Below are 15,713 nucleotides of genomic sequence, written 5' to 3'. Positions count from 1 at the left end.
AGGTAGGAGTGATGGGAGCGAGGGTGAGGCCTGATGGCAAAGGGTCTCACTAAGCTCCTGGATCTCCATGCCTTTCTGGCTGGGGTGGGGGCTGTTGTGGTCTGGGCTGGGGGGTTGGGGATGCTTCTTTGGAAAAGCCTATGGTGATGTGCCCCTGAAGTGGCAGTCCAGGGGTGCCTTACATTCACAGTGATTTATCACTTTGAAGTCTGGCACCACGGACAGTTCACTATATACACACTTTTTCACACCTGCCTCTAGGGCCGGCCTTTTGGCTAGGACCAGAGGAATTTTTGATTCCTGGCCGGAGGGCCTGGCCATTGTGTTGCACAATGGCCACCTTTTCACTCTCCTCTTCACTATCCCTTTCCTCACTTTTTATTTATTTTATATGTGTGGTTTGTCATGTTTTGTGTTGTCACTTGCACGTTTGATGAGTAGGGTGTCTGTCTCGGACCTATCCTGAAAGTCTTGTGGGAGGGTGGACATAGGCCTTCTGGATTGGTTTGCCCTCTCTTTGGGGGGTCTCCCTTCGGGGGAGCCCCTACCCTAGTACCTGGGTGGGTCTGTTTCGGCAGACCTTCCGGAGAAAGGCAGACGTCCGGCTTCGGGTGGATGGGCCATGAATTTGGTACCTCAGTCCCCCTCTGGAGCCTAACGCCTCGGGGGATCAGGGTAAGGTCCTTCCTAGTGGAGGACAGCAGACACCCATGGCACGGTTTTGTGTTTCACTCTTTAGGTGTGTGCACTTTTTTTGGCACCGGGTGGAATGTTTTTTGGGGTGTGTTTTGCACGCCATAGGCTTTTTAAAAAAAAATAAAAAAATAAAAATGGGATTGTATACATGATGCAAATAAATGGCAGAGAAAGATCCACATAGCATAATTCTGTTTTATTATAAAATCAAATAGTTTAAAATATATCCACTCACATGGTATAGGAAAAAAATAGGCATAAAACGGAATCCAGAAGTCTACAACAAGCTGCGTCTCACTGGCCGGAAATTATGTCACCAGGGATAAGAAACAAAGAGATATTTAGAAAAAAGCAGCACACATTACACAAATTAACACTTGTTAGGAACACATTTAACCCCTTCCCAGCCAGTATCATTGGTACAGTGACATTGTATAGTATTATCACCGATCACTGTATTAGTCAGTGGTAGTTAGTCAGTGGTAGTTAGTCAGTCCCACCCAGTGTAAGTTAGTGTCGGATTGTCTGCCGCACCATCACAGTCTATAAGTCGCTGATCACCGCCATTAGTAGTATAAAAAAAAAATCCCATATATACCATAGTTTGTAGACGCTATAACATTCATGCAAATCAAACAATATACACTTATTTGGATTTTTTTTTTTTTTTTAACAAAGACATGTAGCAGATTACATTTTGACCTAAATTTATGAAGAAATTCGATTTTTGAAAATATTTATATTGGATACTTTTGGGGTTTTTATCAAAATGTTCCTTTTTATCATTTATGCAATTTAAAAAAAAAAACAGTAGTGATCAAATACCACCAAAGGTAAGCTCTATTTGTGTAAAAAAATGGTCTGGCCACACCATTGCTTGGCCGTGCACAGTGCTAAATAGCAAAAAATTACCTGGCCATGAAGGGGGTAAAACCTTCCGGAGCTAAGGTAGTTGAAAATGTTCATACATTAGGCCATTCCAAAAGATAAGAGTCCAATTTCACTTATGTAAAACCTGTATCCCAAGCCCTGGTTTCCCAGCATGTCCCTTCAACAAAAGCCAATCATTTGATTTTCTGTTGTAGATGCAGCTATACACACTGGCTGATTTTCGACTAGTGTGTACCTGGCTTAGCACTATCTTCTCTGCTGTTCAATGGTGTCTAAAAATATCACACTTAATAGACACACTTAGCCCTTGTACACACGGTCGGAGAATCCGTCGGAATGTGTCCTATCGGACCGTGTCGTTGGATAATCCAACTGTGTGGTATGCATCGGACTGATTCCGTCGGAATATCCGTCGGACCCAATTTTCCAACATGTTGGAAATATTTCCCGACCAACTGGGCCAATCGGACATACTCCGATCATGTGTAGAGAATTTTGATTGGACCAAGTGCCACCCATGCTCAGATCAAATTCCTACATCAAAGCAATTGGCAACTAGCCTGAATGTAGTCCCATCATAAGGAAATTACATCATCACGTTCTGAAAGATCGGATTTTTTCGCCAACTTTGTCCGACCGTGTGTATGCAACAGTTTCGGACAAGATCCGACGGACAAAATCCGACGGATTTGGTTGTGGAAATCTCCGACCGTGTGTACAGGGGCTAAGACTGGATCAGTTGGTGAAAATGAATAAAAATAAGCCTAAAAAAAAGAAAATGAATGCAGACACCACATTTAAGGATTGGTAAGCTGCATTCTAATACTTGTTTGTTTTTGGGTTTAACAATGCTTTAATATGCAATTACTTGATGTGACCATCAGGGGGTGCCCTTCATTATCCGCAATCTCAGAATCTCTGAGCTCCCCTAGTTTTCAGATGACGAGAGTGTAAAATATGGGGTATTTAAATTTTTCTAGTTCTTCTCAATCTGTACTGTAGAGCTTTTCAGAGTGCAGTTTGTATGCAGGTCACATGTACACTTCTCCCTCGTGTACTTCCAACTTCAAAGCACAGCACTTTAGCCTGAAGGCTTCTACCACTTCCCACTCTTTCAGAATCGCAATTGGGATCTGACCTACATTTTAATATAGTAAAAAGAATGAATTAATCTCTTTATCATGTTCCCATAAATTATACAGAGCCATCTTCGGGATAAGACAGATTCATGGTTCCTGGGGTAGAACCATATTAAAAGACATAACTAGCAACTTGAGTTGTTTAAATATGCAATGGTGTAACAAAAATAATAATGATCCATTTTTATTGAAGCTAAAACTGAAAGTTAGAGGAAAGTCTCAAAAACAGATATTTCCACGAGTTGGCCCTCGTCTGGCCTTTACAATTCTCTTGTGCCTATTTGGGAGAGCCCATCCATAGCACTTCATTTACATTATGCCATGAACCCATTCACATCAATGTTTGCCCCAAACTGTCCTGTCCCACAGTCATACAGATATACTAGCAGTTAGGCCAGGCTGTTGGACGTCAACGAACCCACCCAAGAAAACTTATGTTGAAACAAAGTGAATTGAAAGTCTGTACAGATAAAGTGGAAGCAACAGCAGGAATCAACGACAATGCTGCAATCCAAGAATAATAACCACCATGCTGTCCATATTACACTTAAAATTACTAGCAGGCAGATGATCAAGCTTTCTTGTACTAAAAATAAACCCTTTATAGGAATATTTTTGATCTCATCAGCAGATACCATTGTAAGGCCCAAAAAAAAAAGAAACGGATGTGATGTTGACCACTCACTAGACTTTGTAGAACAACCTTCCTCAATCAGGGTTCCTTCAGTGGTTTCTCTGGGTTCTATGAGCAATGGGGACCTTCTTTCTTTCCAATAATTGTTATTGTTTTCCAAAAAGGTAAGACAATAATACAATGTATAATAGTTCAAAAATGCTCAAATACAACAGGACATAAAGTACTAGGATTATGTATAGACCAACTCACTACAGGAATATGATGTTAGCATACAAATAAAGTGCGTACAAACTGTTGTCCAGCAATGGGCAACATCCGCCTCTCAGATGAGTAACCACTATCAACAATAATCTTTTTAGCTATCTGTAAGGAGGAGGGGGGTCTTTCCAATTTGAGGGGCATTCTTCTCCATCATCTTTATCATCTACATCACACTGATGTACTGTGAACCTTTTATTTTGTAATTATTAGCAGAGGTTCCCTGAGCCTGGAAAATTATTTCAAGAGTTCCTTCCTGTTAGGATGAGAAAGGCTGCTGTATAATAATTAATACACATGCATTATTGCACTGGTATACCATGGATTTCCATGTCCTCAGTAGACACCACTATGTTTAAATTAAAGGAGAAGTTTGAGGTGACTAAAAGAATAAAACAAAAATAAACATACATACTCACATCGGTGTGATACTGTAGCTGTCCCGTCCCTAAGCCCAATAACCGAGCGATCACATAACTGCTGATAGCTCAGTTCTCATTCTTCCCGGAGCAAAGACAGGTGACTGTCAGTCACTGCTCTCTACTCTGCCCACTGGAGAGCCAGTCAGGAGGAGGAGTGGCCACGGCTGACTCACATACATGTTTGAGCAACAAACTTCAAGCAGCACCATGCTCAGGTGTAAGTGGGTACCACTGAATATAATGGAAATCTTAGGGGTGTATTTATAAAAAAAATGCATAGCTGTTTGTCCAAACTTAATGTATAATTGTTCTGTACAAATAAGACAAAATTGAAGTTCTTAATTTAAATTTTTTTTTTTATATCAATACGCAAATGTTTTGCCTTTCATTTCTATTTTAAATCCAATGGGTTGTTTTACAAGGTGAGGGTTTACATATGCTTTAAAAAGCAGCGTGTTCAGTCCAAACCATTCTCTGTTCCTTATTTTGATGTCTGCTGTCAGAAACAATCTAGAACAGTGATGGATAAAATCACCTAAAGGGCACCTGTACAAGGGCAACTTTACATACCCCATTCACTGTCCTAGTACAAACACATTTATAATAGATAGATAGATATGAGAGCTGTTAGGTCATTATGAAGAATGCCTCCTGCTTCTCATCTTCCCTAGAAGTGAGCAGTGCCCAGACCTGTTTGACAGCCAGAGGAAATCCCGGATACTGTTTGTCCTATACAATAAAACCTTGGTTTGAGAGTAACTTGGTTTGAGAGCATCTTGCAAGACAAGCTACATTTTTAAATAAATTTTGACTTGATATACAAGCGATGTCTTGATATACAAGTAGCGTCACGTCATAACTGAGTATAAAAGAGAAGAGAGGTGCCTCTAAGTGTAGCAATATGTTACTAAATATGCTTGTAATCCAAAGCACTTGTATATCAAAGCAAATTTCCCCACAAGAACTAATGGACATTTAGCAATATATTGCTTCACTTAGAGGCGCCTCTCTTCTCTTTTATACTCTGCAGCTCCTGCTGGATTTTACTTCTAATCTCCTTGTGGAGGCTTCCATTTCTAGATGGACATTTTATGGTTACACAACCTGGTCACATTACTATAATCTTTTTAGATGGAATATAAATTGAAGGACTTATGAATAAATGGTTGTGGAACAAATCATTTAAGTTTCCATTATTTCTTATGGGGAAATTCGCTTTGATATAAAAGTGCTTTGTATTACAAGCATATTTCCGGGACGAATTATGCTCGCAATCCAAGGTTTTACTGTATCTAGTAGAAATAAGTCCCAGAGGACCCCTGGATATTGGAGCACATGTGGGAACAGTAACTCACAGGAAGGAGAAGGCTCTGGCTAAGAAAGCATTTAGCCCTTTTCTTTTTTCTCTCTGCAGCAGACTCTTTGTGGCTTTGCTGAAGTGATGTTCTTTTCAGTCCACTCAGATCAAAGAATCGAATAAAAGGGAATTTTCAGTGGTTCTGTATACTCTTCCTTCTTTACCATTTTGTTTTGTGTTGGGGTCCTTTTAGATGAGCACTCTGATTAAATCCGCCTGTCAGTTTTTCAAGTGGATCTAAATAAAAGCTCAATGTGCATCCTTTACCTCTGGCTACATATGAGTCTGAGTAGGTCCGAAAAAAACAACAAAAAAGGTTTCCATCTTTATCATTTTTTTTGGACCAAAATATGATGGATTGGAGGTAAAAGGACGCAAACAGATGCACATTCTTTTCCCATCGACCTAATAAGGGTTCCTTACAAGATTCAGGAAAAAAAGAGAAAGGTGTCACAAAAGTCAATGTCTCACAGATCTAACTTCTTTCTTGTATTTTAATTGCATCCACAGGATTCTGGATTACGATTCCACTATGTTGCTGCAGGGGAACGAGGGAAACCGCTCATGCTGCTTCTACATGGATTTCCAGAATTCTGGTAATACATTTTCTCCTCTATAATCTAAAAGGCTAATGTCTTAAGGATATTTTTTCACTTCATACACCCTTTCAGCACAATGTAACAGGTTCTCCTAAACAACAACCACCCACCGATTCTCACCTTTGGTATGCCCCATCTGCCCCCCCAGACACTCCATTTCTTTGTTGGAGCAGCTGGGAAATACCCGGTGCTTCCAAGCATGGAGGATTCCTGAAGGATGCAGTCTTCAAACAGGAGGGAGGGGAGGAAATCATTAACCATGTTTAAGTTCGAACATCATCCAAGAACAGTGGGTATTAAAGTGATTGTAAAGGCTATTTTCTTTTCTTTTTAAATAACAAACATGTTATACTTACCACATCTGTGCAGTTGGTTTTGCACAGAGCAGCCTGGATCCTCCTCTTCTCGGGCCCTTTTTTGCTGCTCCTATTAAAGGCCCATATTGAAGAAATGCTGACATATGATGACTTATGCTGACATAGATGTTCATGTTGAACACTAAAGGCCTATTCAAACCTTTGCCTTTTGATAAAGCATGGCTACGCTTATTACATGGCATTCATTGGGAATGGCACCCCAACACTCCTCTGAAATGTATGTGTGCTGTAATGCAGTGTAGCACAATGCAAGGTATGCAATGCATTGTGCTGTGATAGAATACAACCTGCATGTATTGCCATAAGTTTCAGTCCATTCATTCTGTGTTCCAGTGCACAGTGTTGTGGTGTGCATGAACACCATTTTAGAACCACTATTTTAGAAAGGATTTATTTTTCATCTTAAATCTGAGCTGTAGCTTGTCTGTGGGTAGACCGCCCTAGCCATAATCTCCATGGATGAGTAGCATTCATGCATTAAGGCAGACTTACCTCTAGATTTGCCCTCTTCCGGCACTGACAGCTCTGTTATCTGTCACTTCTCCATGCCCCATCTCAGCCATCGTCTTCATTTTCTGGCTCCAGTGTCTTCAGTCCTCAGTCATTGGGATGTCACTGATGTTGTAATTTGCGCTGGAACACGGGAGTTACATTATCCCAGCACTCAGCTCCAATTTATCAATCTCAGCCAGGAATAAGCAAAAGGTTAAGATTGCATTGAACATGTGCCACATTTAGTACCCTAGGTAAAATATTTCCAGGTGCCAGGGCAAATAGTTGTCAAAGGAGAAATTAAAAGTCTCTACTACCAAAAAGCTCTCCCTCTTAACATATTTGTTTTTGCAGACTTTAGTTTCCCTTCAAAGCTGATCTCTATCCACCCCAATTTAAAAAACAAAATAAAAATTACATTAGCTATTCTGAAGCTAAATTATGTTATGAAATGCCTGTATTTGAGTATTTTAAAGGAGTTCTAAAGGCAGAAGGTTTTTTATCTTAATGTATTCTATGCATTAAGATAAAAAAAACTTTGTGTGTAGTAGCCACCCCAGCATCCTCTGAATTACCTACCTGAGCCCCTTCACTCTCCAGCGATGTTCATGATCCCCTCAGCCATCCAGGACACTCTTCTTGATTGGCTGAGACAGAGCAGTGGCGCCATTGGTTCCCAAGGCTGTCAATCAAAGTAAGTCAGCCAAGAAGGGGAGAGAGGGGGCTCCATGTGCCCTCGTGTGCCCTCGTGTTTGCTTAGCTGCTGTAATGTATTTTCAAAGGGACATGTGGAAACAGGACCTGGGAGAAAGAAGACCACCGTGACCTTACAAGTGGGGGCTGTGAGTACAAGTGAAGGGAGGAGGTCGTTTGTGTGTGGGGGGGGGACAGAGCTGTATGTGTGCTTACAGATCAGTGTCTGGGGGCCTGACATATACAAATGAGGGGGGCAGCTGAGAGTATACAGGTATGATCAGTGAAGGGGGTGCCACATATAGGAAAGATCATGTCACCTATCCTGTCCTGTATACAGCTATATACACCCATCCTCCTTCCTGTATTCCTCCATCATTACTGACTGCAGATATACATCATCTGTCCTGTATACAACTATATACACCCACCTTCCTTCCTATATATACTAATACCATCCACCCCCTCTATATACACATACTGTACACCCTCCGTCCTGTACAGGCCACATTTGATTGGCACAGTGAGGCTGCATATGATGGGCACATGCCTGCGCTTTGTGGGATAATGACTAAGTCCCTCCCCTTCATGACACTGTCAAAGGGGCGGAGCATGGGTGACCTTAAAATTTTACCCCCCGAAAAATGTTCTGTGGATGCCCATGGTAGGAGACACAAACAAATTGAAGCCAAACTGCAGCTAACACTTTATAATCAGCAGATAGATTTTTTTTCTTTCTGGAATAAAAGTTTTCCAGGAATAAATAAAAGCTGTTCATTTGAGAACTCCTTCCAGTATTAAAGGGTTTGTCTCCCCCATGTAAACTGATACATTCAGCTGGAGAACTAGATCACCAGATGAAAATAAAAGAAAAAAAGTAGACATCTTTTTTAGAAAAAGAAAAATGAATGCAGCCATCATATCTAAAGAATGGTAAGCTGCAATATAATAAATGTTTGCTTTTGGTTTTATTACCACTTTAAATGTGAACACCATGCAGTGGGTATTACTGAGTGGTCAGAGCATGGCCAGTATGTTTTTCTGAGACCTTTCCCCGACTAGCGCCTGTATTAGCACTTTCCAGCCATAAACTTTGGGGGGGGAGCCAGTTCTTGAACACAAACAGAAGCCATTAAAATGTATACTTTTTAAAATGGGGGTGACATCTCTGGAAAAATACAAGTCTATCTGCATTATATTGACTTTTCTTGATAGCTCTAGTAGTACAGATGTAACCAAGAGCACTTCTGTTCCACCTACTGGAACAGGCCTGCCCCCATCCCACCATACTAATACAATACACTAGTATATAGGGGCAGTTAAGGGGCCTGGAGGCGAGTGATTGTCTGAGGCAACATTTTCAGTTATCTTTTAATAGAAATGCCCCTGGACTTGCCTGCCTTCTGTTATTCAGCTTATTGAATCAGAAATCAGCATGTTAGAATCAACATGAATGATTCATCTTGACTAGCAATTGATATAGTTCCCTTGACATTTGGTTTTTTTTGTGGGTGTGATTTACCTAGCACTTATTGTTAAGAGTTGCTGGGAAAATCCAAACCTAATATGAACAAAATATTGCTGTTACAACGCCAATGAAGTGCATATTGTGGACTACTTGAAACGCACTTTATGCAATGTGCTATGAATAAATCTCTTTCTTTGGACAGAAGAATTCCAGACTGCAGCAGTTCACTGCAGAAGCTCCAGTTCTAATTGATGTGACATTCTGTGTGATGGAGGCACATCCACTCTGCTTTGCGGTACTGAAATCCACCCCCCCCCCCCATTACTGGAAAGATCAGCAAATATCCCAAAATAAAGCTGTATAATATCTCCGGGTGGGTGTCTTATCCACTTTTATCCATTTTTATGCTATATTTCCAAATAAAGGAATCTGGTGTTATTAGGGAATTTTCACAAGTCTAAATGTCATGTTCATTTAAAATTTTAATAAAGCATTTTCTCATCTCAGGCCAATCATCGTGGGCCCTTCCACATTTCCTCCATTGGTGGTGATGGGTAGTCTTTTGTCCTGCATTGTACAGCATTTTTACAATGGCAGGTCAGTATGATGATGCACCCCTAAGGGGTGTGCCCATGACAGTTTGGGCTCAGAAGAAGTATGTTGAAGGACACCAGTTACATTTCCTAAAGGCTAAGTTCGCCTTTTTTCTTTTTTTTTTTTAATCCAGCTCCCCTATGTACCAACATACTATTAGTATACCTCAGTTGCAGAAAAATACAAGCTTTCTTTGATTTTGAGAACAGGGCCTTACCTTAACCCTTGCTATATTTCTTAAAAAGCTTCAGAGACTCCCTGGTATACAGACAGAGAAACCAGTAAGATACAGGAAGGAGTTTACCAGCTGACCTCATTAGCACACACCTTTCACCCATCAACAAAGTTTTCACAGCATTTCTGCATGCATGCTTTTGCCTGGCTTCCCCAGCATTCCTTCAGATGGGCTCAGGCTGCATGCTAAACTCCCTGGGGCCACATGCAGCCCATGGGACACCTCTGATATAGTGCAAGGATCTTCTGTGATGCAACAAGGAAGTGAAGGCTTCTGGGAGATGGCCTACAGGAAATTAATGCTGAGAGAATCTACAGGAAGTGATGGAATCCAGAAATAATTTTAAAAGATTTAAAGATAGCAAGGATAACTTGCCACAAATTTGTGGCAGTGTTGAATTGTAAGTCTTGTTAACTTGCTGCACATTTTCACTGACAAGTTGTACACTTGTATAGCACTTGAAGCACAAGTTCTTGTTGACACTTTTCCAATTTATAGCTAATTTGCATGGCAAGTCTGTAGCGAGAGAAACGTTGCAATGGTGAGTCTACAGCAAGAGCTCTGCAATTCACAGTGACCCCTGTGGTGGGATGACTATTGCACAACATAACTGAAGCAGAACCTGCAGCAGACTTGCAGAATGTTTGCAAAGAAAGTTGACCTTGAGTCATGTAATGCAGACTTGCTGCAACTGTGCAACAAACTTGTGAAGCCTAGCAAATCTAGCAATAACTTAGCAAGTCATTTTCAAATTTGCAGCACAGTTGCCTGCTATCTGGTAAATGGCATTGGAAAACACTTCTATTTATTATGAAAAGCAAAATTCTACCCGGAAAGGTGAACTTATCCAGTATCACATATAAAGCCAATTGCTATTGTAAATTGGCTTTGACAGACTTTTTTTATTATTATTGCAATTTATAGTTCATAGGCATACAGTAAATGCTTTAGTTGCCAAAATGTAAAAATGTGGTTGATAAGATAGTTTTGTTTTTTCTAGTCTCCTAGAACTAATATTACTGTACTAGGCATATTTTCAATAAAGAAAGTGTAATCTATCATAGGGCAGTAAAGAGCAAATGCTAAGAAAGTCCAAGATAGCAAGAAGAACTTGCCACTAATTTTAAAGAGGAAGTAAACCCTGATGGGTTTGCTTCCTCTTTCAGTCCCTGCAAAGGCAAAGCATAATGGACTACTATGCATTGCATAGTAGTCCATTATGTGTCACTTACCTGACACAGGAGCCAGCAAAGTCACCGCTGTCCCCTGTAGTCCGGCGCATCCACCTTCTCGGTGGGGTCTCGCAGCTCCATCGCTGTCATTAGGCGAAGCCGCGATGACGTCACTCCAACACATGCGCACGGGAGCCGACACGCGCAGCATCTTCGTGGTTGACGATGCCGCGCTCAGTGCGCCTGCGCGCCGCTGTCTACGGCGCATGCACTTTTCCAATTTGTAGCAAATTTGCATGGCAAGTCTCTAACAAGAGCAAAGTTGCAGTGGTGAGTGTACAGCAAGAGCTCTGCAAGTCTACAGCATGAAAATTCAGCCACAGTAACCCCTGTGGTGGGATGACTATTGTACAACATAACTGAACCAGAACTTGCATCAAACTTGCAGAATGTTTGTAAAGAAAGTTGATCTGGAGTCATGTGATGCAGACTTGCTGCAATTGTGCAACCAACTTGCGAAGCCTGGCAAGTTTAGCAATAGCTTAGCAAATCATTTTCACACTTATATCACAATTGCTTGCTATCTGGGTGTCAGGGCTGGGCTCAGCCTTTCCTTCTCTGAGCTGGCCGCTCAGCTGTCAGATAATTGCCAGCTCCCCTCTCTATACACAGTTACTCAGCTGTTGATGTTCCTGCTCATCAGTCCTGCCTACTTAAGCCGCCCAGTCCAGAGGAGCTCTGGCTTTGCCTTGATCACATCACAAGAAACTATCGCCTGCGTTCCTGTTTAAAGACTGGCTTTGCTAATATCACTTCTGGCTCCAGATCCTGCTTGCTGTTCCACTACTTTGATGCCTGACTTCTGGCTTGACTGACTATCCATTCCAGTTACTGAACTTTGGCTATGTTTTGACTAAATTTGTTCTTTTTACTTTTATTATTAAACAAGTGTGTTTTAACTGTACTTCTGTCTCGGTCTGATTTAATGGTTTCTGACAGTAGGCGAAGGCCATGAATTCAGAAGATACAGTCAATCCACTCATTGGTAATATCTTTTCCAGACTGGATGAGAAAGATCACCTCATGGATCAGTTTGCCATAGCGTTACAAATGCTCCTGAGTCGCAGGCTCACCTGGAATCTCCCACTGTGGCTGCTCAGGTATAACCTGAGTTGCAGGCTGTCCATGCTGCTGCACCAGTCTCTGTGCAGGCACAGCTCCGCTTCTACTGCCAAGTGCCTCATGTCTATCAAACATAGTAGGAGAACTGTTGCCAACTACTCCATTGAATTCCGTACTCTGGCAGCAGAGGTTGCTTGGAACAATGAGGCCCTCATGGCTGCTTTTTCTCATGGTCTCTCGGATTCCATCAAGAATGAGATAGCAGCCCGAGATATACCCACTGAGCTGGAGAAGTTGATTATGTTTGCCATCCTCATTGACTCCAGACTCAGAGAAAGACTTTCTTTTAAGGAGCACGTGCAGAAGCCTCCTGTACGTTTTGGAGCTTCCCAGTCCCACTCATGCCTCCCTCACCTCCCATGCCTCCTGGCTCCTTCTTGGGCTGAGTCGTCCATCGAGATACAGGCTCTAATTGACTCTGGGGCTGCAGGTCTGTTCATTGATGCTGCCTTTGTATCAAAGCACTTGATTCTGCTGCAGCTGCGTGATACTCCACTTGCCATTGAGGCTCTTGACCTCTACAGCCTAACCATGTGACTCATGAGACGGTTCCATTGTCCATGGCTGTAGGGGCTCTTCACCATGAGATAATCCAATTCCAAGTTATTTCCTCAATCAGGTTTCCGCTGGTTATTGGTTATCCTTGGTTACACAGGCACAACCCCTCTTTTGATTGGCTACATGCTGAGGTTCTCTACTGGTCACCACAATGCAGTGAGACATGCTTCCAGAAGGTTGCCAAGGTCCTGTGCACCTCTTCACTCTCCTCCCTCCCGGGGGAGTGCCACAATTTTAGCTTTTTCTTTGACAAATATCAAGCCGGTAGTTTGCCTCCACACCAGCCATATGATTGCGCAATTCACCTTCAACCTGGTGCCATACCCCCTCGTGGCCAGGTTTACCCTTTGTCAGTCTTGGAGGATAAGGCCATGGAGGAGTATGTTGCAGACACACTGTCTCAAGGTTTCTTTCACAAATCCTTGTCTCCTGCTGGTGCTGGTTTCTTCTTTGTGAAGAAGAAGAGTGGTGAACTGAGTCCTTGTATTGATTATAGGAGTCTCAATCGTTTCACGATTAAGAATGCCTATCTGATTCCGTTGATCAGTTATTTGGCCGCCTCAAGTGAGCAACGGCTTTCACAAAGCTTGATTTGAGAGAGGCATACAATCTCATGAGGATTAAGGAGGGTGACGAGTGGAAAACTGTGTTTAATACCAGAACAGGCCATTATTAGTACCTCGTAATGGCTTTTGGCCTTTGTAACGCCTTAGCAGTTTTCCAGGAATGTATTAATGATGTCCTCCGAGATTTGTTGCAGTTATGTGTGGTGGTTTATCCCGATGATATCCTCATATTTTCCAAGTCCCTGGAGAGCCACCACACAGATGTCTGTTGTGTGCTTCAGAAACTGAGAACAATCTCTATTGTAAACTGGGGAAGTGCGAGTTTCATCATGAAGAGGTTCAATTCCTGTCATTTCCACTGCTGATTTTTCGATGACCCAGATAAACTTTTGGCAGTCCTACAGAGGATTTACGTCCTCTGCAGCGTTTCCTGGACTTTGCCAACTATTATCTGAAGTTTATTCGTAACTTCTTGTCTCTGGTCAAGCCCCTGACTGATATGACCAGAAAGGCCGTAACCCACAGAGTTGGTCTCCGGAGTCCATTAAGGCCTTTGAGAGTCTCAAGGCTGCCTGTGTTTCTGCTCCTGTGCTGGCACATCCTGATCCTCTGTTACCTTTTATACTTGAGGTTGATGCTTCTGAGACTGGTGTTGGTGCCCTTCTGTCTCAATGTCCTACCTCTGAGAGCGCTATGCATCCTTGTGGCTACTTTTCCAAGAAATTGTCACCTCATTTTAGCCCTGAAAGAATGGAGACATCATCTCTGCTCATTCTTACTGACCATAAAAATCTCACAAAGAAATTGTCACCTCATTTTAGCCCTGAAAGAATGGAGACATCATCTCTGCTCATTCTTACTGACCATAAAAATCTCACATTCTTGTCAAGTTTCAATGACATTGTCTCATGCTTACCCGTACTAAGAATGTAAGGGCTGATGCCTTGTCATGACAATTTTTCTCCTTTGGGTGACAAAATTCTTGCTGCTCAGGTCCATGCTCCTCCTGAGAAACCTTTTGACTGCTGCTTTGTCTCAGAGAGTCTCCGTACTGCCGTGATTCAGACTTACCATTCTCCCAAGGCAGTTGGCCACTCTGGGAAGAATCAACTAGTTTTCCCAACAATTCTGGTGGCCTAGCCTACGTGCTGATGCAACTGGCTTCGTAGCTGCCTGTTCCATGTGTGCTCAGAGTAAGACTCCACGAAACCTTCCAGTAGGCCTCCTACAACTCATACCCAATGGAGAGAGGCCCTGGACCCACCTGGCTATGAATTTCATTGTGGAGTTCTCCAACTCCTAAGGCAACACTGTTATCCTTATGTTGGTTGACCGTTTCTCAAACGTGTTATTGTATTCCACTTAAAAAGTTTCCCACTTCTAAGGAATTGGCTTCCATTTTTGCTCGAGAGATCTTTCGCTTACATGGGCTACCCAAGGTGATTCTCTCAGACAGGGGTAGTCAGTTTGTGGTTTGGTTCTGGTGAGCCTTTTGTGCACAGTTGCACACACTCGCAGTCTAATGGGGCCGCAGAACTAGCCAATCAGTCTTTGGAGCAATTCCTACATTGCAGAGTTTGCTCACAACAGTGCCTTGAATTCTGCTTCACGATTGTCCCCGTTTATGGCGAATTATGGTTTCCAACCTTCCATGTTGCCTGACTCATTTGTTCCGTAGAGTATTCTTTTGTTAGAGGAGCATCTTCGTGGTCTTTATTCCACTTGGGCACAAGTCCAAGAGGCTTTGTGTCATGCTAATGATAGGTACAGACTCCATGCTGACCTCAGACGCCTGCCTGCACCTTCCTACCAGGTTGGGGACAGGGTCTGGCTTTTTATCTCGCAACCTCCGACTTCGTGTTCCCTCACTGAAGTCCACACCTTGGTTTATTGGACCTTTCCGTATTCTTTGCAGGATTAACCCAGTGGCTTACGCATCAGACCTTCCTTCTAATATGCGTATTTCGAATGTATTTCATGTCTCCTTATTAAATCCTTTGGTCTGCAACCGCTTAACCACCTCAGTGCCACGTGCTCAGCCTGTAACCATGTTGCGAACCATGAGGAGTATGAAGTACAGTCCATTGTTGACTTCCGTAGGTTCCGTGGGCGCATACAGTACCTGGTGCATTGGAAAGGGTACATTCTGGAGGAACCCTCTTGGGTCTCATCCTTGGACGTACATGCCCCTGTCCACCTCCGTGATTTCCATAGATGTTTTCCCCTCAAGCCTGGTGGTCCACCACGGGGGAGGGGTAGTTGAGGAGGGCGTACTGTCAGGGCTGGGCTCAGCCCTTCCTTCTCTGAGCTGGCTGCTCAGCTGTTGGCTAATTGCCAGCTTCCATCTCTCCAGTTACTCAGCTGTTGATGATCCTGC

General features: G+C 42.6%; 1 protein-coding gene across 1 annotated transcript in view; it reads left to right on the top strand.

Annotated features, from left to right (window-relative positions):
• The window catches only part of EPHX4 (epoxide hydrolase 4), a 105,698-nt gene that overhangs the window by 28,368 nt on the left and 61,617 nt on the right, over nt 1-15,713 (top strand). Inside the window, exon 2 of the mRNA XM_077452923.1 lies at nt 5,911-5,996. Coding sequence (XP_077309049.1) covers nt 5,911-5,996 — 86 coding nt within the window. The remainder of the gene's footprint in view (nt 1-5,910; nt 5,997-15,713) is intronic.

This window comes from Lithobates pipiens, unplaced genomic scaffold (assembly GCF_037356315.1).
Source record: "Lithobates pipiens isolate NorthernLeopardFrog02 unplaced genomic scaffold, aLitPip1_a1.2 Scaffold_23, whole genome shotgun sequence".
Taxonomy (NCBI): Eukaryota; Metazoa; Chordata; class Amphibia; order Anura; family Ranidae; genus Lithobates; species Lithobates pipiens.
This window is presented reverse-complemented; position numbering and strand designations above follow the sequence as displayed.